At 18.2% G+C, this 26,552-nt stretch overlaps 4 protein-coding genes and 2 pseudogenes across 4 annotated transcripts, besides 2 other annotated features; all 6 read right to left on the bottom strand.

Annotated features, from left to right (window-relative positions):
• Nucleotides 1-1,779: 1,779 nt before the first annotated feature.
• On the bottom strand, nt 1,780-2,701 carry PmUG01_07050300 (PIR protein; the record flags this gene model as incomplete). Its single annotated transcript, XM_029004253.1, has 3 exons — nt 1,780-1,944; nt 2,070-2,540; nt 2,696-2,701. The coding sequence occupies 3 exons, from the start codon at nt 2,699-2,701 to the stop codon at nt 1,780-1,782; spliced, it is 642 nt and encodes a 213-aa protein (XP_028860960.1).
• A 3,735-nt stretch (nt 2,702-6,436) lies between these two features.
• On the bottom strand, nt 6,437-7,257 carry PmUG01_07050200 (annotated as a pseudogene).
• Nucleotides 6,437-7,257: a sequence feature (fam-l protein, pseudogene).
• Nucleotides 7,258-9,621: 2,364 nt separating this feature from the next.
• Nucleotides 9,622-10,396, bottom strand: PmUG01_07050100 (annotated as a pseudogene).
• Nucleotides 9,622-10,396: a sequence feature (Plasmodium exported protein, unknown function, pseudogene).
• Nucleotides 10,397-16,783: 6,387 nt separating this feature from the next.
• PmUG01_07050000 (fam-l protein) lies at nt 16,784-17,814 on the bottom strand (the record flags this gene model as incomplete). Its single annotated transcript, XM_029004252.1, has 2 exons — nt 16,784-17,596; nt 17,728-17,814. The coding sequence occupies 2 exons, from the start codon at nt 17,812-17,814 to the stop codon at nt 16,784-16,786; spliced, it is 900 nt and encodes a 299-aa protein (XP_028860959.1).
• Nucleotides 17,815-21,654: 3,840 nt separating this feature from the next.
• PmUG01_07049900 (fam-l protein) lies at nt 21,655-22,614 on the bottom strand (the record flags this gene model as incomplete). Its single annotated transcript, XM_029004251.1, has 2 exons — nt 21,655-22,401; nt 22,528-22,614. 2 exons carry the CDS (start codon nt 22,612-22,614, stop codon nt 21,655-21,657), a joined length of 834 nt encoding a protein of 277 aa, XP_028860958.1.
• Nucleotides 22,615-24,573: 1,959 nt separating this feature from the next.
• Nucleotides 24,574-25,548, bottom strand: PmUG01_07049800 (Plasmodium exported protein, unknown function; the record flags this gene model as incomplete). Its single annotated transcript, XM_029004250.1, has 2 exons — nt 24,574-25,335; nt 25,462-25,548. The coding sequence occupies 2 exons, from the start codon at nt 25,546-25,548 to the stop codon at nt 24,574-24,576; spliced, it is 849 nt and encodes a 282-aa protein (XP_028860957.1).
• Between the last annotated feature and the right edge of the window lie 1,004 nt (nt 25,549-26,552).

Below are 26,552 nucleotides of genomic sequence, written 5' to 3'. Positions count from 1 at the left end.
TCATAGAACGTAACTTTTATTTACGTATATGAAATAATATTTATTTTTCTTATTATGTGTTCATTGAAACTTCTTGTCCACTTCTACGTATTTGAAGACGTTCAAGTATACTTACCTATTTTTTCGTACACAGTTATTTATATCATTAAATATATTCAAAATATTTAAAAAAAATTTCATGTGTTTTATTTTTATTTATATTTTTGTTAATTTTATACGATTTAACGATTTATATAAAACTATATATTTTAAAAAAGGTAATATTTAATTTTTGGATAGCTTTATTTCTAGTTAATAAACACAATTAAGTAATATAATTTATATTAATATACCATATTCATTGATAACATTGGAACAAATATTTATATTGTTAGAAAAAAATTCATTTAATTAAATGGGATATACATTTTGTGCTTTCGTATGAGTGCATACTATATATAAAAAGTAATGCAAATAACTACTAAATTATTAATAATGAAATATAAACATTAATATTATAATTCATAAAATAATTCATTTCCTATATTCTAATAGTCTCTTTATACAGCATACATGTATAAAATTAAAATTAATATCTCATTTTTAATTAATAAAGGTACATTAAAACAGATGGAATACTTAATAATTTTTCATTATATATATATTTCCTGTCTATTTTCTTTTGTCTATTTCATATACATCATTCTCTGAAATATTTATGTAATATATATATATATATATGTTACATGGATCTAAATAGAAAACGAATGAAAATATATACCATACAAATGTATTAGCAAAAGTATAATTTTTCTTATGATTAAATAAAAATATATATATATAAATTTAAAAAATATTAAATTAATTGAAGCATAACAATGCCATTATAATGCATATATAATCTATAACATGAACAAATATAATAGAACCTCTGTTAGAACAATATACATATAAGAGTAAATTCGAATTGTGTATTACTTTTTTAGTATAAATATTATTACTTATTATTGTTGCTATTATATGTAGAAGAAATATAAGAATAATATAGAAAGACGTAATTGAAAAATATGATAATATAATTTATTATAATTATTATACTATTTACAAAAAATAAAATATATAACTTTTATATATCTTCAAAATATATATATACTATAGATTATATAAATATTTAAGGTAATCAAATTTAAATATACATAAATATTATTCTGGAAATATAAATGTATCATCATTCTTTTTTTATATTTATTTAAAATTATTTTAGAAATTCTATTATATATTTGTATATTCATATTAATTAATATATCCTATTTCTTTTTATTGCGTATTAATGAAATAATACTAAATTCACAAAAATCATGATAGCTACTTAAGCATGTAGTAATATAAAATATAGTGTTTCCTATACGTTAAACTTAGTCGAATGAGCATATAAGCGCTTTAGTTATATATTATAGATAATTATGTAAATAAAAACAATATAGCTAATAATATTTTTTTAAGGAAATATATATTTCATTAAATAAAATATGATGTATTCATCATATATTTTTTTTTTTAGTCTATAATATAATAAAAAATTTTCTATTAAATTATACGTGATATAGAATTAACATTAATAGCTTACATATTTATGAGCGACATATTATTTTTGTAATGTTATTATATGTTAAATACATTCACATTATATTATTTTTTATTTTTACTTCAAAATATAAATGTTCATAAATAAATATTTTAATTCTTTTTATCAATATGAAAATACATTTTATATAAATAATTATATGTGAATTAAGAATATCATGCAGAGTGGTAATGAATCCTTATTCTTCCTTTTTCAGAATGTGACTCCCCATTATCATAACAACCTTCAGTTAATTCACATGAACATTCTGGAACTATATTCTGTTTTATTCTTTTTTTTTTATTTAGACAACTGTCAACCCTGTGTCCAAAGGGACTAAACTATTATATATAATGAAAAAAAATGAAATATATGATGTATATATATAATTATAATATTTTAATGGAAATTAAAAACATTTTCTATCTTGAATTTTTATAATTTTTTACAATATTTCTTATCGTACTTTATACAAAAAAAAAAAAGTAATAAGAAAAATTCCTAGAAGTGTAAAACACACAGATAATGTATTCTTCAGTTCAGATGAAATAGAACAATTATAGACAATTTTATTTCTTTCACACGAAAAATTAACATATGCAAGCTTTATTAATGGATCCCACAATTCCTCAATTTTTTCTTCCCATAATTTTGTTTTGTTTTCACAATTAGGTCCTTCTGAAATATATTTAAATTGTTTTTTATTTAACCATTCATTCAATAAATAGCAGTATTCAACATCATTAACACTGTCATCAATTAATACAGGCATCGAATCTTTATTTCTAATACTATTATTAAGCATACAGCCAATTTTATATAAGTCTGCATGATCCTTCTTTAAAGGACTTAATAATTCAATTCTTTCATCATCCATAGGCTCGTTATCTTCATCAAAATGATAAAAAATTTTATCTTTCTTACTTACATTTGGTTTCTGAAAAGTAAGGATAAAAAAATAAAATGAAATAAAAGAAAATACAAATATATTAAATATTTTAAGAAATTAATACGAAATAAGATATACATTACTATATTCAAAGGAGATCATAAAAATTATTATGTAAAATAAGTGTATCACAATATATTTACCACCATTTTCAAAAAATTATACAGAATTATTTTAAAATAGCGATAAGAAATTATAATATTTTCACATATAGTTCCTTATATTTTATGTAAAAATCCTATATCGATTTTTACTTTATTTGCTATAATATATAAGAAATTAAAATATAACCTATTTATTAGTATATAATATTTTTATAAATTATTAAAAACATAGTAAATGGATATAAATATTTCGATAATACATCATTTTAATATTGAACATAGCCAAAACTATTTTTATTTTAAAAAGTTAGAAAAGCTAATATTTTAATAATTTTTTTATATTAACAATTTACAATATATATCTTAAAAAATAAATGTTATATAAAAATTTAAATAGAGTATATCCTGCAATAAACTTTTATTTTTTCTAATAAACTTATTTTAAGTTCTTTTCTTAGATATCATGCATTTATAATAATAATGATAACAAAACAAATATTTTTTTAATTTCATAATTCATACATAACAAAAACAATATACTAATAGTTAATCTAAATGCCTAAATTTATCACTTATTATTAATGAATATGATACATCTATGTGATTACATATATTATATTAACAGTACTTATAATAGGAAAAAATACTATAAAAAATGATTAAATTGTTCTATAATTTTTTTCATATATTATTATGTTTCAAAAAAACGATTCTTTCGGAGTTATCCACTTCTCTATTTTATGCGTTTTATAACTGTATAAGATATTAACCTATAATTGTGTCATTTAAATTTTTTTACATTATTACATATACAAACAACATTTACTAATAAACATAGAAATTAAGCCTACATCGAAAATTTGTTCAAAAAATAGTTTCAAAAGAAAAAAATAAAAAAATTTGTCTAGAATTAATTATATAATTTTAGGATGGTAATAACTTTAATGTTCTCAAAATGAAGGGAATGAATAAAATTCATTCTATTCCATAAAAACCAAAATGAAATAAAAAAAATTTACTTCACCTTAAAACTATTATCAATTTTAATAGTAATTAAAAAATAAAATACATTTCGGTAAATATAGTAATATTATATGCACTTAAGAAAATTTGTAAATGTTGAAAACTATATTTTTCACTTAAAATTTAAAAAATTATGAATATTACAGTATTTTCTGTTATATTTCTCTAAATATAATATATGAAAAAGTATAATAAGTATAAAAGGGGAATTTCTTTCTTTTTTAGGAATAAGAAAATTTGAAATATTACTAAATATCGTTAATTAATATATTAAGTATTACATTCAAATAATTTATTTGTGTTCACAATGATTTCTCACTTATATTGTATTTATAAAATATTTTCATAAAAAATATAATTAACAAGATGCACAATATTGTCTTATATAAAGTACTGTTATATATATAATATAATATTATTCATATCTTTAGTTAATTGCATATATTTAATGGATACCTAAAAATGCTATAAATAATAAAATTATAGTGACTATGCATTTTAGTTAGGATTAAGCTAATTTATAAAATGTAATATTTACAAATTATATTTTACAAGCATGTGTTTTTAAAATTTTTCTCAGATACTTTTTTTTTCTTTTTTTTTAACTTAATAAATTTGTTATAAACGATGTTAATTTATCTTCAAAAATAAAATATTGAATTTTTACAATTAAATTGAAAAAAATAAAATATATTTTAAAAATATATACTTTTTAAATTTCATATGTTTTATATTGAAATTAAAAATATTTCAAAAATGTGTATAGTTATTTTCATGTATATATTATGACAATGCAAATATTTCTACTATTAGTTACATCCTATATTATTAATATGATAATTTTGTTTAAGTAAAAATAAAAAGGAGATAAATATATAATTAATGTATATTTAAATTCTAATTTAACTATGTATATACATCACGATGCGTCATTAAAATATGACAGAGATATTCTGTTCAATTATCATCAAATATATATAATACATATATATTTTTTTTAAGAATTCAAAATATTCGTGCATATATTTAATTATATGTAATTTAAAAAAAAAAAATACTATTTAATTTATAATTATGTTTAAATTGATAATATTGAAATATACCATTAAAAATTTTGTTAATAATTTAGTAAAAATGTATATAATATATGAAGCTATTCATTAATTTATATACTTTTAATTTGATATAAAATTTTCTTTATATATAAAGTAGTATCTATTTAAAAATATTTATTATTAAAATTATTTTTCATATTCATATATACATTCTAGGATTACGAACTTACAGTTCATAAGGTGAATATTTTGTTTTATTTTTATTAAATTTGTACTTCTATTATAAAATATGAGAATTATATTATATTCTAATAAGCAATTTATTATAACTTGAATGTTAATGTATATATTTTTTTGTAATTCTATAATTGTACTTCATATAATTTTTATATATTTAATTTAAAATTCATATAATTATATATAGTTTTTTCGTAATATATAACTATTTTCCTACTAATGCTTAACATTTATTCATCTTAATTTTTGGCATTGATCCTTAAAACAAACTTATATATATCAGTCATAATGTATGTACATTCGTTATGTATATTCTTGCTTTTTCCCGCTATTTTGAATATAAATAAAAAATATAATATATTAAAAATATAAATTATAAGTGAAAAAATATATTTTATTATTTTGAAATTAATTTGCTTAAATAACCTAAAATACCCTATAATATAATATACCCCTAATTTTATATATAAGATGAAGTTATTTCATTATGTTTAATATAAATATTAGTAAAATACAAAAATAATAACACAGATAATATTAAGAAATTATATATAAATTTTCCATTATTTAATCTTAAATACATGAAATTTAGAAAGTAATCTAACAAATTATGCATCAATATTTTCTTCTTCTATGTTCAATAATATAATTTTTTAATGACATAAAAAATAAATAAAATATATAGATTACTCTAATATCAATTTTATGTATAATATGTATTCAGGTAATTTCTGAAACATTTAATAATCACTGTAATTGAGTACAAAAATATTATAACATTTGTTTTAAAAACTTTACTTAATTATAATGACTTAGAACTCCCAAGTTTGCAAACAGTTATACAGAATCAATAATTAAAAAGTACATTATTTCATTATGTATTTGTAATTAAACATTTATCCTATATAAAAAATTAAGTCTGTTAAAAATTTTTTTACAAACATTACCTTGCATGAAATAGTTTGCACACAGAATATATTATAAAATAAATAATAATATTCTTTTTCTGCAGAAAAAAACTTACATACTTAACGATATTTTGAAAATTATAAATATACAATAACTAAAAGAAAAAAAATATACATTTTTTAATATAATAATAATAATACATTTTCCTAGTCACCTAAACAAGTTATCATTTCAGACTATATCCAGATAAAAATCAGAAATCATAAAATCTTAATTCATATAAAAACTAACACACTCCAATAAAAATAAATGAATTATTCCATTATATATTATTTTTAATGTACATATACTTTTTTTTCACGAAATCTTCTTTGAAACGAAGATGTATATATGGAAACAAAATATTTAGCTATGCTGATATCATTCCTCAAAATACAAATTGAACATTATTCAAACAGTAAAAGATTCAAATTAACAAAAGAGCTATGAACATACTTTTTTACTGGTTTCCCATAAAAATACAGATATATTCATGCGTATATATAAAAAATATATATTATTTGCTATGGTTGTTAAGTATAACACTAAAGATATGACTATATATTTTATATTCATCTTTACGGAAAAACCCATTTTAATTCTTATTTAATCTTTTCCTGAACATAATATTTTCATATTTTATGACTTTTTTATAGTAATAAACCGTACCTAATATAAATACGACAACATATATAAGGAAAGGTATGCAATAAAATAAAATATGTGATTTGGATATTACTCTTAAGCTCCCGCCATCACTAGAATTGAACAGTTCACCAAAAATCCCCATTATCCTAATAAGAGCTTTACTTCCTGGAGGTTCATTTGAGTATAACTAGCCTAAAAAATGCAAAAATCCACCATCTGCTATTTTTTCTAATGAAAGATCTAATACAGGTATCATCGATACCAAAATTAATAATACAAATAAAGCAATTCGTGTTGTGCACTTTTTACGTGCTAATCTTTTATATTCCTTATCTTCATACGTCTTGATGCTTTTAAGGTAATCTTATACTCAAGTTCTTGAAATATTTTTTTTTCAAAATCGAAATATTTTTTCGTTTTAGTTATAGCACATTTATTTTTCTCAACATTTTTATCGTACTTCTTGATATGTGATGAAGTTCTACATGATTGTTCTTGTTTTTCATTCATTCGTTTTCTATTATAAGATATATGTTTTTTTTCTTTCACGTCTTTACTTGGTATTTCTTCTTTAAAATTTGCAATATATGAATCGTTATCATATTTATATTTCGCTAATAATCGATTATTTCCACTATTTAATTTTTTAAGTAAACAGTATTTTTAGTCCAAATGTTTATTTAAAGATCTCTAAAAAAAAAAGAAAAATATAAATATTTCTTATTTGAATGAAAAATTATTTTCGTCCTAAAAAAATCCATCAATAAAAATAAAAAATTATTCTATAAATTATACAAATGTTATTAAAAAAATATTATCATATCATATCACTGTAAAAGTGACATACCCAAGTTAAAAGTATAAACGTTGAAATTTTAATAAATAAGAACAACATATTATTTTGTTCCATCATACAGGTTTCTACAATTGTATTATATTTATAAAGTATTATATTCTTAATAACGTTTTATATGTTCAATGACTAATCGTATCACATCTATTTTTTCAATTTTTGTTTATTATTTGTTTATAGAAAGGTAATAATATATATACCGCTAATATGTATTTTCCAGTTCGGACCAAATTACAATACCTTTAAAAATATATAATAAATTTTTAATATTTACATTAAGAATAAAAAAATGGGTTTTAATAAAGAACTATAGTTTTCATTCATTTATAATTATTCAAAATGTACAAGTTAATTATTTAAAATAGTCCAGCAATTACAAGCTTTTATTATATAAATTTTTTAAAGCAAAAAACAAAATATATGATATACTACTATTTCTAAATACTCATTTAATTTACAGCATAAGATATATATAGTATAGACATATTTCAATATTTTATATATTACGATACTAATTTCTAAATTTAACGATGTTTTCCTATTATAATTCTAATTTCTAAGATATTTAACTTTGAAAAAAGTTATTATTTATTTTACAAAATATTAATTATTATAACTAAACAATAATTATTATAATTAAAAACATAGTCAATAACTTATACAATTTTTTTGTTTTGTGAATTATAACACATTTTTTTAGTTGTCACTTTAACAGTTACTTTATGTTATGATTTATAATATATATTGAAATTTCAACTTTTAACATACTATTCAATATATGAACAAAAAATATATATTTTTAAAGTAAACAAAGACCATTTTTTATTTTTGGGTTATATTTTTAAAAAATTTAATTCTTATTACATTTAATTTGTACCATTACTTCTAAATTGAAAATTTTTAAATTAATCACTTCATGCTTTTATTTTTTATGTACATATATATATTTGAAGAAATATTAATATATTAGAAAAATAAAAAAAAGAGCATAGTAAATTTTACATATGAATATTTCGTATATTTATTATAATTTAAAAAAATTCAAATAATATAAATTTACATATGAAATTAATATACAGGTTATTATATGTAAATTAGAATTATTCAAATGCAACAACATGATTTACCCAAATATATTATTAATTTTTGTACGGACAATTTTAGAGCTAATATATTAGTTTTTGTTACATCTTTTGCAAACTTGATCTGTCAGAAAATATAAATTTACAGATACACATTAAACAATGCATACAAATATATAGACGTCCTTTTACTTAATAATATTTATAGCAGCGAAAATTAACTATTCATTTATTTCTGCTATATATATGATTTAATCGAGTTAATAACATATACAAAATTATTATATTCGCAAAAAATTACTGTAAAAACCTTAAATAAAATTTCTTTTTATTTTATTTTATTTTATTTTTCTTTTAAAAAAATATTATTTTTCTACAGAATAAATTAAGAAAAAAAAAATATACATCAATACAATAAATATAGTAACATCCTTTCATTATTTACTAAAAATGGCACGTTAACTGTTAATTTTAAAGTAGTTATTCGTTTTCTTAATTACCTTAAAAAATAATAATTTCATACTATAAAATAATAAAAAATGTAAAGCGGCAATATTTATAGTTAAATTATAAATCAACAAATGAATTCAATAAAATAATATTAATTATTCTGTTACTTATCAATTTTAATGTACAAAAATATTTTTTTCATTGAAATTTAAATGAATATATAAATATATATATTTAGCCATAATAATTAATACATTTCAAGGAATACATAAAATTACAAATTAGAAAACTTTTAAATGTTCAAATTAACAAAAACAGTAGTAACATATTTATTTTACATTTACGTACAAATATGAATACATATATATATGTTCATATATGTAATCTAAGCAATTATTTTCATATTATATATTTCATTAAAGATATTACAGGTCGTATATAACATTAAAGGCTTCGTTACGAAAATAATTATATTCCTTACCATTCATTGAACGATTCAAAAAACTTAATTTTTTTACGCTTTATGATATTTTTATACTAATACAAAATTCTTTGTATAAATAGAATACCCATTATAAATATAGGAACAAAATACATTAGAATACTAGATACTTTTATTGCTGTAGATAGATTACTTAATGAAAAAGGTAAACCTTGAACAGACGATCCTTATGTAGGAGGTGTCCCTTCCAGTGTAGTAGTTGATGAAATATTTGTTAACTTCCATAATTCATCTAACATACCATCAAACGATACAGTACTCTTTATTATCGAATCTAATGTAGGTATTACTAATGCCAGCACGAACAATAGTAAAAGTAAAAAAATTCGTAATCCATATTTTTTACTCTTTAATTTTTTATAATTTTTATCTTTAATTAACAACGTTTTTTTAAAAAAAGCTTTATCACTAAGTCCATTCATTACTCTTTTTTCATAATGTTCTTATGATTTATGAAACATTGTACATTTATTTTTCATATGTTGCCTAATCAATTTTTCCTTAATTAATGAACTTCTATATAGTTTTTCGTTTTTTTCTTTAACACATTCTTCATTGTCAATTGTAAATAATGGTTTTTTCTTTTTTTTTTTATTATATGGTATCATTAATTCTAAATCTCCAACATATGGATAAATATCCTTTATATAAATGCCTAATAATCAATAAATTTGTAAATCTAATTTTTTATCAAAAAAATAATTATCCAGAATTTGTTAAAATTTCCCTAAAAAAAAAAAATGTAAAAATTTCTTATATAAACAGATAAATAGTTCCATTATAAAAAAATAAATTAATTAAAATAATCCATAAAATTATGAATAACACAAATACCCTCGATAAGTTTTATCATATCATTTTATTGTAAAAATTATATATAGAATTTGAAAGGATAAGCATAAAAAGTTTTGCAAAAATGATAACCTTAATACTTTTTTCCATTTTATAGTCTCTAATATTGTAATATATACAATATAAAAAAAATTAACACTAAGCTATATATTACCAGCAATAAAAAAATAACTTTTTTATTTTTTTTAATATTCTTTCTAAAAAAATTAACACTTATAGCACATTCTAATATATAATTAAAAAAAAAAAAAAAAAAAAATACCTAAAAATGGACTCTACAAAATTTTATAATATTATTTAAAGAAAATTAGTTTTGGGTAAAATTACACAATTTCATTTTATTCATATATATCTACAACTATAATTTAATTAAATATTAGAGTAATTAAAATTTTTTTTTTTAATTATTAGGAAATATTGAATTTATTTACAATATACAATGTGTAAAATATAGATATATGCCGTTGTTCTAAATATTTCTAGAATAATTACTATTTTTAAATTTTCCTACTATTTATTTTAATTTAATAAATATTATTTTCCTAAAAATATAGTTATAATAGATAAAAAAATATCATTTACTGACAAAATGAAAAAAGAGTGGTAAAAAATTAAAAAAATATATATATTATTAAAATTCCCATGTTTTACTAATTACAACATATGACATCTTTTGTGATCTATATTATATTTCAAAAATCAAATTTATTATACATCACCTAATTTATGAATATATATATGTTTAAAAGTAAAATAATAACTTATTTTTTATTTTTGTTTAATAATCTTTTAGAATTATTATTTTTCCTACAGTTAAATTTACTTTATTTTTCGTAAATGATATGTTTTCAAACTTAAAAATTACTTTTTTTCTTATAAAACTTATATATTTAGAAAACAGATAAACTGTTTAATAGGCGTATAAAATGTGTTAATATTATGATAATCATTATTAATTAGTATGTTTGTTTAACTTTATCATGAATAATAATTCATATGATTTTGTTATCAATATATTTCACGATATATATTTAAATAATAATTATAAAGTTAAAATAAATATAAAATAACTTCACTACCATTATCATAATAGTATGTATATTTTAATTTATATTATATATATCTTACGTTACACTATAATTAATATCCTACACAAATTATTACTAAAAATTAAAATTATTCTAAAATATATAAAAATATTTTGCATGTATTCTGAATCCTAAAATAAATCTTTTCTATAAGCATATGCATACTGCTTACATAAAACAAAATAGTCATGTAAAATTTTATAACATATAATTCTAACAAAAAAAAAAAAAAGTATCAAGGAACATTAACATATTTTTAAGCAGAGTGAACTTTTTTATTTATATTTATCCAGATTTTATCCCCAATTTTCTAGATACAACTAAGCCTTCGCACAAAAAAACGGAAATACATAAGCTATTTTACATTTTAAGAAATATATTGTTAAATGTGAGTATCGGATAACAACAAAAAAATATTACAGTTCATTTTTATTCTTACTTTGAATTTATATAATTGTATTTTAAAAAAAAATTAAAGTTATATTATATAAAAAGCTCTTATATAAATTTCACTAAAGGGCATATATATTACCTTTATATAATTAAGCCTTTCCCTAAAAATATAGCATAATATTTTAGTTAAAATATATTGGAGATTATAGCATTAATAAAAGCGTAATTAGATTAATATTAACTAATGTTTAGGTATAGAATGGATTTTCTTTTACTTAACATTATATTATTAAAATAGGGATTAAATATATCCAATAAAATTTCCAATCGTCAAGTAAAATCTTTATATTTTTGCACATATTTATGAAAGCATATTTTCTGCAGTAAACATATATATAGAACAAAAATGCATAGTACCACAAATGTATAAATTCCCATATATATTGATATTAAGATAAAAAATTATTTAACTTAAAATTTATACACGTATCTTTTATTCCTTAATATAATTTTACCCTAATTACATTATTCACTTTTATGAAGTACTTATTGTTTAAGACAGAACAAAATTAGTAACAGTTCTCTGATACAGTCTAATGTCAGATTAATATTCTTTCAAAAAGAATATTCTCCTAATGATGGCAAGAACAAAAAAGCTTACAATCATTTATTATGAATCTTTTTTAATATATGGAACTAATTAAAGATTAAAAGACATATTTATACGTAAAAACTTCATAAGTCAAAAAAATAACGATATGTGTGTTTTATGTCCTCCATTTATTTATAAACATTCATGAATTATAAAATTGGTAAAGTTCTATCAACAATTTATTCATAAGAGAAAAGTAAAATATATTTATATTGATAACTTATAAGTTATGCAAAAAATCTAATATTTTTTTAAACATATATTCAGATAAAATAGATTTTTATATATATATTTGATATGGTAATTTTTTTCAAAGATTTATTCTTAAATTTACCTTTTAAAAAAAATTACATGTGAATAAAAGAAAATACATCTATTTATTTTTATAACATAAAGAGTGACATGATTTATACATAAATTAAAACTAATAAATAGTATAATGTTTTAAAAAAATTATACAAAATAATGACAATGACAAAGTAAATATAAAACAACTAATAAGCATGACAGTTAAAAATACAATTTGTCTCATTATCTAAGTCATTAATAATAGTAATATTATATATTAAATCTAATTAGTACTTATTTATTATAATACGTATTTATATGAAATATAAACATACTTAATATTTTAATATTAATCTCACATTTTCACTGAATATTGAGTAATACCAGTATCATATTTTTATAAAGCAACATATATATACATATAAATGTCAAATCATGGTAAAAAATTATTTTAGAACAATCAATTATAATAGTAAGCAAAAAATAAAAAAATATATATTATATATATATTAAACATATATTAATATACCGTTGCGTATAAGTACTTATATCTATATTTTCAAGGTTTCATAAAAAAATTTATAACTATAAAACAAAGTATTTCTTTTATAGGAACATAATCCCATTAATAATAAAGCATATCTTTATTATATAAAGAAAAATATTTGTTCTGAAAGAAGTGCAATATTTACAATTATAATTATAATTTATTTCAATTTTTTCCTCTTTATTATATTTGAATTATTTTAACAGTATACTAATAAACTTTGTAAAAAATTAAAAAAGGAAGAAATAATATATAAATACATCCATATTGATAAATAACAACATATAAAGTAATAGAAGGATAATTTAAATTATCACCAGTTATATTTAGTTCATAATTATTTACTAAAGTAATTAATCTATGCGGAATATTAAATAATATTAATGGTATAGCATATATTAATGCCAAATTAATATATACTGAATATGTTAAATTTCATTTCTTTATAAAATCTTTACATTTCTAGTATCCATATGTAGAAATCAAAACTCTATATATAATCTGTTCAAAGAAGATGTCAACAGTGAAAAAAGTATTACATATAAGAGATGTATATTTCTGAAATACTTGATTGGTTACAGCTCTTAAATTAAGTTTATACATATATTTAACTTTTTCATCATATACCGATTTATTATTATTTTCGTCACTTTCTGAATAATCATTGTCATTTTTAGATAATATATATTTTAATGTAATATTTTTTTTTCCTTTTCAGTTTATGTTAATAATCCATGAGTTCCTTATTCTAATGTACTAAGTGTAATGTTTTTATTACCTATAGATTCATCAATTTAAAACTACAAAGAAAAGAATATGTTTTAACTATTTATCATGTGATATATTTATTTACTTATTGAGAAATTGTTATTCTTATTATATATATATAATTAACGTGAAGCGAAAAAAAAATATACAAAGTAAATATTATGGTAAGTTATCATCACAACACACCCTTGAAATAAGTATATATCCAAAAAAAGACAATAAGCATAAGAGTTTTAGATAAAATAAATGATTTCATTTTTCAGTCTATTCTGTAACTATTTAATAATATAATATCTTCAATCATATAAATATTTTACTGTATATTCATAACGTTGAGATAAAAATGTACAACTATTGCATTTCTTGTTTTATCAAAAAGTATTTAATATCATAAATAAAATACAAATAAAGATATAAAAACAAATATTTTTCAAAAATTATTGCAGTAAATGTTTCAATAAAATAATTTTATAAAAAGTGAAGCGTTATTTTAAATAAATTTCTTTAGAACTAATTTTATTAATAGATAACCAAAATATCTATGTATTTTAATTTTCCAAAAGATGAATGATAAATTTTTTTTACCAGTACATTTCCAAAAAAAAAAAAGAAAGAAAAAGAACATGTAAAAGGAAATTTAGTAAAAAGAGTGTTTTTACTTATTATGATAATTCTAAAAAAATTTCAGAAATATATAATATTAAGTAAAAATATTTACAACATAATAATTAATATAGCTAGGAAATAAGAGAACATAATTGATAAAATATTATATAAAAAAAATTGGTGCAGTCATTGATATATTAATTTTTTTTTCTTAAATTTTATAGAGAAAACATGTGTATATTTTTTATTGATTTATAAATAAATATTTCTCAAATTAATATATAAATTTATAACTTTTATGCAAACAGCGTTTATAATAAAAAATAAATTTTTTATTTTTCTATATTCAGAGAAAAAAGAAAATATATGTATTGTAATATTTTTATTCCTTACTTTTTTCTGCATCTAGTAACTGCAGAAAATTATAAAAGGTTTTTATGTTAAACTTATTCTTTTTAATAATTTAAATAAGAAATTGAAAATAATTAGAATAAAAGAATTACCCTTTTAAAATAAAATTAATTAAAAGCTTAAAAATAAAAGAATAAAAAGTCGTAAATGTATAAAATATATTAATACCAAAATAAGCTGTATTCCTTAACAAATCTGCTTAATTCTGTCAAAAATATAAAAACATATCTATTTTAGTTATCATTTAATTTTATATTATATATTTGAATAATTTATATAATATGGAATTAAATCGGAAATTATTAATTATCATAACAGAACTAGGTATTCATTCATTTATTGATAATTAATAGTCCCTCTCAAAATTAATAATCCTCCTACATATAAAAATAATAAAAATTAACTTTACACTAATGGATACTATAATATTTTATAAAATGAAATGAATCCTTACTATAAACTTTAAATTTTAATTTATGACTTGTCAATAAAAAAAAATACTTTTTTTCCCCTTTTATTTCGTTTAAAAAATAATGGCTATAAATATTAACTATTTATTAATTATAGATATGAACTATGTATATATATTCATTTTAAAAATAATATAAATACGTCAATTAATATATTCACAGATAAGCATAAAAAGAACAGGAATGTATGATTATTCATTTATAAATAATTATATGTGTGTAGAAATGTATATATTTATTTTCATTATTATTAACGAAAATTATTATAGATATATAATATTTTATTCTAATTATACAATTATGGAAAAACAAAAAAAAAAGATAATTCTACTCATTCCTTAATAACTAATTAAATTAAATTTATCATTTCAGGTGTTCTTTGATATAGTACATAAAAATAGCATATAGCATATTAATTCATAAATATTTAATAAATTATACATTTATGTAATTTTGCAAAATTTAATTAAGGACACTAATACTTCAATAAAATTTTAAATTGTTTTAACAATTCATTTAATTGTGAATATTTAAAAATTCAAATACTGTAAATAGTTATAAATAGATGTTACTTAATAAGTTTATTATTTTATTATATATTCATATTTTACTCCTAAACCGTGAAGAAGAACTTAATTATTATTATAAGAAATTTTACTATAAATATAATATATTTTATGTTATAAAAATTTATTCATAGAATAAATATTATTCTTATTTTCAAGTAATAAATATAAGTATATATACCAGTGCAACTATATACATATCATTCTTTTCATTAAGGACAAAAAAAGACGCAACGATTTCTAATTTAAAACAAATAATGCATTTTATTAAAAACCTAAAAAGGTGATAATAATAAATATAAACAAATTAAAAAACATAATACAACAATGCTTATATACAATATTAATTATAACATATCAATAAAATTATATGGATAAAGCATTACATATTCATTTTAACAGATATAAATATATTTTTCTCTAAAATTTATTAAAATATAAATATATAGATGTGAAGATATAATATTTAGTTAATATGAAACAATACATAATAATACAAATTGAAAAACATTAAAATGTTTATATTCACCAAAAAAATAAAAATATTTTTACTGTTGCTTATCAAAAAATTACACATAAGTATATATATTTATGTAATATATATAATTGTAGTTATATTTATTAAATATATAGCAAAAAGCATTTCATATATTACTTATTAATAACTTTACCAAAAGAAACATATAATTTACTCTTTATTTTTCCTTTTCCTGAATTTAAATTTTTTATATTTTTTAACATTTTTAAAATAATAAACAAGCGCTGATATTAATGTGATAGCTAATAAAAAGAAAGGTATTAAATATATTAAAATAGAAAAGAATTGCCTTAATGCGCACATATCAGAGAGAGTTTTTAATGTTTCATTGCAAAAATAACATGTACTAGAATTATCAGACGAACTTGATCCCAATAACCATTTTAAAACTGTCATCCATACTGAACTGGACCCTGATTCCTTGCTAGTGACCAAACTCTCTAAATCAGACTTTTTCAAACCTAAGTGGATTAATAAACCACTTTTACCTGTAAATCCAAGTGATAATTCTACTATTAATCCTATTATTAATAATAGTAACATTAATAAAGGTAAACAAAGTCGTAATCCATATTTTTTACGTACAAAGCTTTTGTAAATTTTATCCCTAGTCGTCCTGTTATTTTTAAGAAAATTTAGATAATCAAGCTCTTTTAATATTTTTTTTTCCATATGAGATAAATTTTTGATTTCAAATGAGCCATATTTATTTTTCATTGGTTGTTCTGATTCTCTTGCATTTTTTGATGAATTTCCATTTGATAGTTTCTTCTTTCCCGGGATCCCTTTTCTATTATTAGATATATCTTTTTTCTCAGATACTGTATGGCTCGACATCCCTTCTTTTAATTCTATAATAGTTGAATAATGATAATCTTTACATTTTGCCAGGAATCTATAAGTTCTTGTGCCTATTTGTTTACCAAGCATGTAATTTCCATATATATATTTGTTAGACGTATACTAAAAATAAAGAAGTAAATAATTATCATTTAAACAAATAAATAATTTCATTCTAAAAAACAGTATTAATAAAAAATAAAATAAAAAATAATTGTGAATAATATAAATATACTTAAATAATAAAATTATACCATATTATCGTAAAAATGATATAACCAAGTTAAAAGCATAAATGTATAAATTTTAAAAAAAAACAAATGCTTCATTTTTTGTTCCATAATATAAATGTTTTATACAGTAATACATTCAGTAAGCAGCAAATTAACTATGTGTAATATTCTGTTGATAATTAGGATTAAAATATGTAAATATTCAATTGTTTTTTTTTATTATTTTTTTATCAGAATTAAATATATATGTATATAATTTATATTACAACACATAAAAATAATATATATTTAATTATGCGGTATAAAATTTTAATTTTAATTTTACTCTTAAAAAACTAACTATAATTAGAATAATATAAGTTGATTTCATTAAATTATTTTTCAAATTTTATAAATTATCTGTTTAATATTTTAAAGAAATTAAATTTTTATTAACACTCTTCTAACAAAAAAATATGAATACATATATATATATATACGCGACTTCTTAGTATTTTTAAATGTTTAGTATATATAGAATGTACAGAATATAGAAAATACTTTTTTTTACATAAAAAATGAAGTATTACTTATTTCTAATGTATGTTAATAATAATACTAAGTTTAAAAAATTTATATTTTGGAGAAATTCCATATTCCTAAAAAAAATATTATAACAATATAATAATTGTAATAATAAATATAGAAAAAAATATTTTCTCAAAGTTTTTGTTTTATATTATTTATAGCACTTCAACTGTTCTCAATATATAATATTTTTTTAAAATAATATATATGATATACTGTATAACGTATGAATAAATATATGTTTTAGAAATATATATGGAATGATTTCTTCTTTCTTTAGTATATATTTTGAATGATATAATTTTTAATGTATTACAATTCATATAATATTTTGTAAATGAAATTTTTGTAAATTTATCGATCTAATTTTTTTTTTTTTTTAATTAAACATAAATATTTAGAAGAATACAATTAAAATAAGTAAGGTATAAATTAATTCTTGTATAGATGTATTAGTTTAATAACACTATTGATTGAATAAGATATTTATATAATTATAAAAATAAAAAAAGTAATTATCCTTTTTTTATTTACTTTTTTTATTACATACATTTATGTAATTTATAATAAATAGAATTATATCATGAATTAAATAAGTTTAATACTAAAAAATTTTTTTTCAACTATGTTCAATATTTTGAAATCCTCCAAACTCCGGCGGACTCGTTGTTTCATTTTTTATATATTATTATATAAGGTTTAAATTAATTTTCGCATTTCTATTCTTGAAACATACAACAAATTAATATATTTAATTATTTGAATGATTTTTTAGTCCTATTATATTATCAGTTACCTTTGTTTTTATTTCACTGTTATTTTGCTAACTATATCATCAAAATATTGTATTCTGACATATTTTTGAATTAATTTAAATTATTTTTCAAAGTTAATTTTTATCCCAATTTCAAATATTTTTATTTTCATTGTTAAAAATTTTACTTAAATTCTTTTATAATAAACATATACGTTAGTATTCATTACTTTCTTGTAGTTACGTAATTTTTAATTTACAAAGAAAATTATCTTTATATATTTTTACTTATTTCTATAAAAAGTAGTTTCATAAGAATTTACATATAACCATTGTGTTATAAAATAACTATCTTTTGTCCATATGAGCATATAAATTTTCCTTAAGTATATAATTTACTTAATATCCTTATTGTATTAGTTTCAGTAGTTCATTAAAGTGTATTGTATTAAAGTTGATACTAGTGTACCACTATGTATTATTGCTGTCAGAATAAAAAATGAATTATTATACCATAATAGGAAGCAAATATTAGTAAATAATGCTTATAATATAATAAAGCCTGTGCACTATGCTATATAAATAAAATTTTTAATAATAATACAGTGGAATGAATATTTCTCATATTTATTAAAATAAAAGTTATATTTTATTATAATTAAAAAAACATTACTAAAAAAGAACAAAAATATAACCATAAGTGCTTCTACTCCCTTAATAATTAAAAAAGTAAAAATTATACTTATGGGATATATTATATGACATTTGATGTTTATGATAAAAAAATACTACTCAATTTATGAATAAATATTTATTTCATAATTAATTAAAGAAAGACGTCTCATTTTTATAATATATATTTCGAAACATACACTTTTTAATTAAGTACAATACATATTATTATTTCTAAGTGTACAGTCTTTAAACTTATGTATTTAATTTTTTTTATTTTTTAATTAAATATATACTTTCATAATATATATAATAGAAAATACAAATAAATATTCTATAAAGTAATTCTTGTGTAAATGTATTAAAACCAGAATAATACTGATTGTATAACTACTCTATTTAATTACATTAAAAATAAAAATGGTTTATATTTTTTTTATCAATGAATTTTTTTAATGATGTTTAAGTAATTTTCTTAAAATAAAATTAACAACTATATAGCTTCAGTTACAGTACAGGTAAGCAAGCTTACTTATATTTATTGGAACATTACAGAGATACACAGAATTAATAATATGCAAATACGATTCAAATTCAAATTATACTAATAAATAAGGACCATTTCTTAGGAAAAGCTTTAGTACAAACTCTAAAAAATAATCTTATATTTATGAATAACATATTAAAATAAAATTTTTTTTTTATATTTATTTAAAAAATGAGTATTATATTAAGTAATTAACTGTGTTCAATATAAACAATATATAATTATATATATCCCCAAAATAATATGAAATGTTTACTTAATAAATATATTACCACCACCATAAAAAGGAGAACAAATATATAAATATATAAATAAATGTATAAGTACTACTATAAGATTGTAGTAAAACATATTTTTTCTTATTAACACTTACGGAGAGTTAACTTTTTATGGATTTTTATAATATGTTTCTAGTAAAATGCTGTTATGAAAAAGTAAAAAATATATTTTGTACAAATTGTCTATTAATATATCTTTAACTTTAATTTATTTATTTAATATTTCTGTTATATTGAACATAAAAACTATAAATAGTATATTTTATAAACCTTTAACATAATATTTATTTACATAAATTTAGGAAAATTGAACTAATACCATAATTAAGCATACGAATAAAATAATGAATAGCTTTAAATCTATATTTATTTGAGAAGATATAAAGTTAAATAGTTGTTAAATTATTTAAAATAACTCAAAGTAACAAAAATAATATCATATTATATATATATGCTTTCTCTTTTATAAGTGCAATAAAAAACTAAAGGTCTGCTAAACATATTTTTAGATTACGTAAATGTTTTATAATACATTTCTCATGAAACATATTTCGTATAATAAATATTAAGTTTGATTTATGTATAAAAAGAAAACATATATATATATATATACAAAAGCAAAATAGTACTTTCATTTTGTCTCATGTACTAAACGTGACATATTTATTTTTAATTTAAAACTAATAATGATCATATTTTAATTAACAAATAATAATTTTAAGATAAAATAATATAAAAAAAAGAAATATTTAATTATCATATTTATTATAAATTATAAAATCTTAATAATATTATACCAAAAATGTTAAATATATGTTGATTTATATGCAAATATGTTTATTTCCCATAAGAATCTAATTAAATATACATATATATATACATTAAGACATAGAATATATTAATTCTGTAACAGTGATATAAAGTAAGAATTAAAAAATATTAAAATATAAAAATTTACAAACAAGTTAGGAACATATATTTAACTGATATATATTAAATAGATTAGGTATATGTAGGTTGTTCATTTATGAAATACAATCAATTATGGATATGTTTATTATGCATATAACTATAGACACTAATTTTATTACTTTATATTAAATAATTCTTTATAGAAAGAAACATATTCATTAATATTCTTTTAATTTTTTCCTGAACTTAAGTTTTTCATATTTCATAACTTTTTTATAGTAATAAACAATACATAATATTATTACTACAAATATTATAAGTATAGGAACGCAATATTCTAGAATAGAACGAATTTTTATTACTCCCCTGAACATGGTATTTTCTAGGCCTAATACATTTTTTAACCACCCTCCTACTCGAGGAAAATAAGATTTAAGACCCATATTATCTATGGATAAAAGACCCAATTCACTCAATATCTCTTTTCCACATGCAAAATAAAAGAAAAAATCTATTAAAGGTACCGCTAAAACTAGTATTAACAATAATAAACCTAAAGAAAAACGTAGTCTTCTTTTTTCAAACTTAATTTTTTTGTATGTTCTATTACTCATTGTCCTATTCCTTATAAGAAATTCTGTATTATCAAGTTCTTTAAATATTTTTTTTTCAAAATAGGAATAATTTTTTGTTTCAAATATAAAAGGTTTATATTTTAGCGATTCATCATGGATTCCAGAACTATTTAATGAACTTTTATTTAATTGTTTTTTTTTTTCTATGGATCCTTTTTCATTATTAGAAAAATCCTTAATTACGTTCACTTTACTATTTGATATACCCTCCATTAGTTCTACAGTATTTGAATTTTTATTCTGCTTATATTTTGCTAGTAATCTATATCTTCTTGTTCTTAATTTTCCATCAAGTTTGTAGAATTCACAAAAAGTTTTTTTAAACGTCCTCTAAAAAAATAATGTAAATATTTGTTATTTAAAAGAACAAATAATTTCACTAAAAAAAGTGTATTTTAAAAAGTAAAACACGAAATATACGAATAATACAAATATAAGCAAATAATATTATCATACCAAATCACTTCGAAGATAGTACATCCAAGTTGAAATAATAAACAGAGCATATTTAATAAAAAATAATAAACTAATTTTTTGTTCCATGATATACAGCCATAATATTCTAATGTATTCAGTAAAAAGAATATTAATTAAAACATTATGTACATCCAATGATAAATGATACTATGTTTATTTTTCCAATTGCTATTATATTTTCATGAAATAGACATTAAATGTATATAATTCTAAAGCATATTACAATATAGAAAAAATAAAATACCTTTAATGTAAATTATAAAATATTAATATTTATGTTACATATAAAAAGTTTAATTTAAATAATATAAATTTAGTTCATTCATAAATATTCAAAATGTTTTAACCAATAATTTATTATAGTAGAATAATTAAATAATTTTATATTAATACAATTTAAAAAAAAATATAATTTTTTTATACATATAAAAATTGATTTTATTAACAACATATATTGTATAGAATAGAGATATTATTCTGTTCTATATATTAAGAGAATAATTACAAATTTCAGCATTGTCATCCACTTAATAATTCCAATTTATATACATATTCTTTTGGAAAAACTAATTAATATTGTTAAAAAATTTGTATTATTATAGAATAATAATAATAATAATAACAAAGATAAATAATCAGTAGGTCGACAAAATATTATCTTATATAATCTATAAAACATGATTTAAATGATAATTAAACAAAAATCTTATATTTCGGTTTATAGTATATTTAAATTATCGAATACACAACACGGTGTCTAATCTATCCAGAAATATAGATATTAAATGTAAATAACAAGTAATTTATTTATTTTTGCAACTTATTTTATAAGGTTGTAATTTTTAATTAAGTTCAATTTTTGTTATTTCTAAATAAAATATTTTGAAGTTTATATACATAACATATATCTTCTTTTTTTTAATTAAATAAATTTACATAAATATATATTAATAAAATAAAAAATAAAAAAATATATGAAAAACATTAAATTATGGGTAAAATTAGTACAAAAAAAAATATTTTATACATAGATTCTTATTTAAAAATATTTGAAATGAAATAAATTTACACATAAGAATAATATCTAGTTTATAATTTTCATATGACAAATAAGAAAGAATAAAATTTTAAATTACTAAGATATATGATTTATTATTTTTCCTGTTGACAATTTTTTAACTAATATATTATATTCTATGTATTTTCTTATAATAATATAATTTTATAAATATATTTTAGAGGCACTGTATAATTTTTGAGAATCAATATATAAATAAAAAACATTTTATTAAAAATATATATAACGAGAAACATTTTCTTTTGTACATATTCTTCTGTTCCTAATGCTTTTAAAAGCACAAATTGATAATTATGAAAACATTACGTGCACAAGTAATTATTGTAATCATTATAAATAACAATTTATATTATTGTTCTACTATTAAAATATTTTAACACATTGGAAACAATTAAGAAATAAAATATATATATATATATATATATCGGTACAACAAAATATATATTATAACTTTCAGCAAATACATATTAATTTATATATATACAATTTAATACTAAAAGTATCTTAATTAAATTAAATAACCACATAATTATTAAGCTAAATTGTATAAAATATAAAAGGCACAATTATTTATATTTAAATGATATCATAACTCATAACTTCAATAAAATTACATATTAATTATACTATTATAAATTAATCTTAACAAACAAACATTTATATTTTTTAAGAATCCACTTAATTACAAAACAATATATATATTAAGCTTTAACATTTAATTCAGATGAAGCAATAATTTAAAATGTACATTGAAAAAAAATTGAATATTGGAGTTCATAAAAAAAATAAATAACATGTTTTCTTACTGTTACTTATAAGGCAAGGTATATGAAATCCATTTATAATATATAAAAAATTATTGGTGTAATTACAAAATATATCACTAATGATATTATATATGTTATTTCATTTTAAAGACTGCTTTACAAAAACAGAAATATTTTTTGTTATTCATAGAACGTTTCTTTAAACTTTATTTTCTGATTTTTTATAGAATTTTTATAGTAATAAACAACCGTTAATATAAGTATTATAGCTAATATAAAGAAAGGCACGCAATATAAAAGAATACTCAATGTCGTTTCTATTGCAACAAAATTTGTGTCATTTAATTTAAACCATGTTGCTATAAGTCCACTTACTTTAATATCACCACCAATTAAACACGAATTAGATGTAGGGTCTCGCGTTGATAACAATCCTATTGCACCCAATAACCCATTTTTGGATCCCCAATAAGTTAATGATAAATCTAGTACAGGTATCATTAATACCAACAAAAAAACTAATAAAAGGAAACTAAGTCGCAATCTATATTTTTTATTTTTTAATTTTCTGTAAGACTCATCATTATTCATTCTAATCTTTTTTAAAGAATACATTTTATCAAGTGCATTAAAAAATTTAATTTCGAAATTGGAACATGTTCTATGAAATATCCTATTATTATATTTCATAGGTGTATTAAACTTCCCTTTATTAATTAATAAATTTTTATATGAATGTTCACCTTTTTTTTTGTTCCTTTTTTCATTATTAATTGTAAAACTTTTTTCATTCAATTTTTTAATACAGTAAGGTATCCCTTTCTCTGATCTTCCAAAATTGGAACGCAATTCCTCTCCATAGTTTGCTAGTGATTGATAATTTCTTGTATGTAATATTCTATCCAAATTGTTGCACTCATACAAAGATTTGTCAAATGTATTCTAAACAAACAAATTAATTATATATTATATAAAAGAATAAATAAACTCATTTTAAAAGAAATGATTAATAAAAAATAACAAGAAAGACAAGAGTAATAAAGTTATAATAAAAAAAATTAATCGTACAATATCACTGTAAAAAAGACATAACCAAGTTAAAATGATAAACGTAAAAATTTTAATAAAATAGAGTAACTTAATTTTTTGTTCCATGTTATAGTTCCTTAATACTGTAATATATAAAATAAAACCAAAAAAATATACATTAATAAAATACTCTAACAATAATGAAAGTTACTAAGTTTATTTTTTTTTATATTTCTTTTGTTATTTCTTTACAGAAACGTAATAAAATGTATATAAGTATGATACATTTTTACAATATAAAAAAAAAAAGAAAAAGAAAATTCATCTAGAAAGGTATTCTAAAATTTTAACATTAAAATTATCTATAAAAAATTAAATTTGTTAAAAATTATATAATTTAAAATTATTCATATATATTCAAAATGTAAAAGTTAATTATCTAATTCACAAGAGTAATTAAATAAATTCTTCTATTAATTAAATTCCCCCCCCCAAAAAAAAAGTAAGTATTTTCTTAATATTTAGAAATATTGATTTTATATACCATATATAACCTATAGAATAGAGATATTATACTGTTCTATATATTAAGAAAATAATAATTAATTTCAATGACGCTTTCCATTAAATAATTTTAAATGTATTCCATTATAATTATAAAAATGTGCTCATTATCTTTGAAAAATATTTTCTGATTTATAAATATAATAATAGTAATAATTAATAATAAAATAAAAAAAAACTTTTTACAAACTGTTGTAATGCATAAACAGTATAATATTATATAGTTGATACTTAAATAAATATATTCTGTTATATCATATAATTTATTTAGAGAATATAACTTACAATTTACCATTTAATATAAAAATAAACACATATTCTATGAAAATAAAAAATATCCTTTTTTTTTCCATCATAAATTTTAAGAAATATAATTTATAACAATGTTTTTTTATGCTTTTATTTCTATGTAAAATGTTTTTTAAGTAGTCTAAAAAAATTTGTTTTTTTTTAATTGTAAATATGCTTAGAAAAAATATTATTATAAAAAAAAGAAAAAAAACGAAGATTAAAATAACAATATATTTCTTTCTGATGCATCAATTTAATATTATTACAAATAAAAT

Source organism: Plasmodium malariae (genome assembly GCF_900090045.1).
Source record: "Plasmodium malariae genome assembly, chromosome: 7".
Classification (NCBI taxonomy): domain Eukaryota; phylum Apicomplexa; class Aconoidasida; order Haemosporida; family Plasmodiidae; genus Plasmodium; species Plasmodium malariae.
Note: the sequence above shows the minus strand (reverse complement) of the source record. Positions and strands in the feature narration are given on the sequence as shown.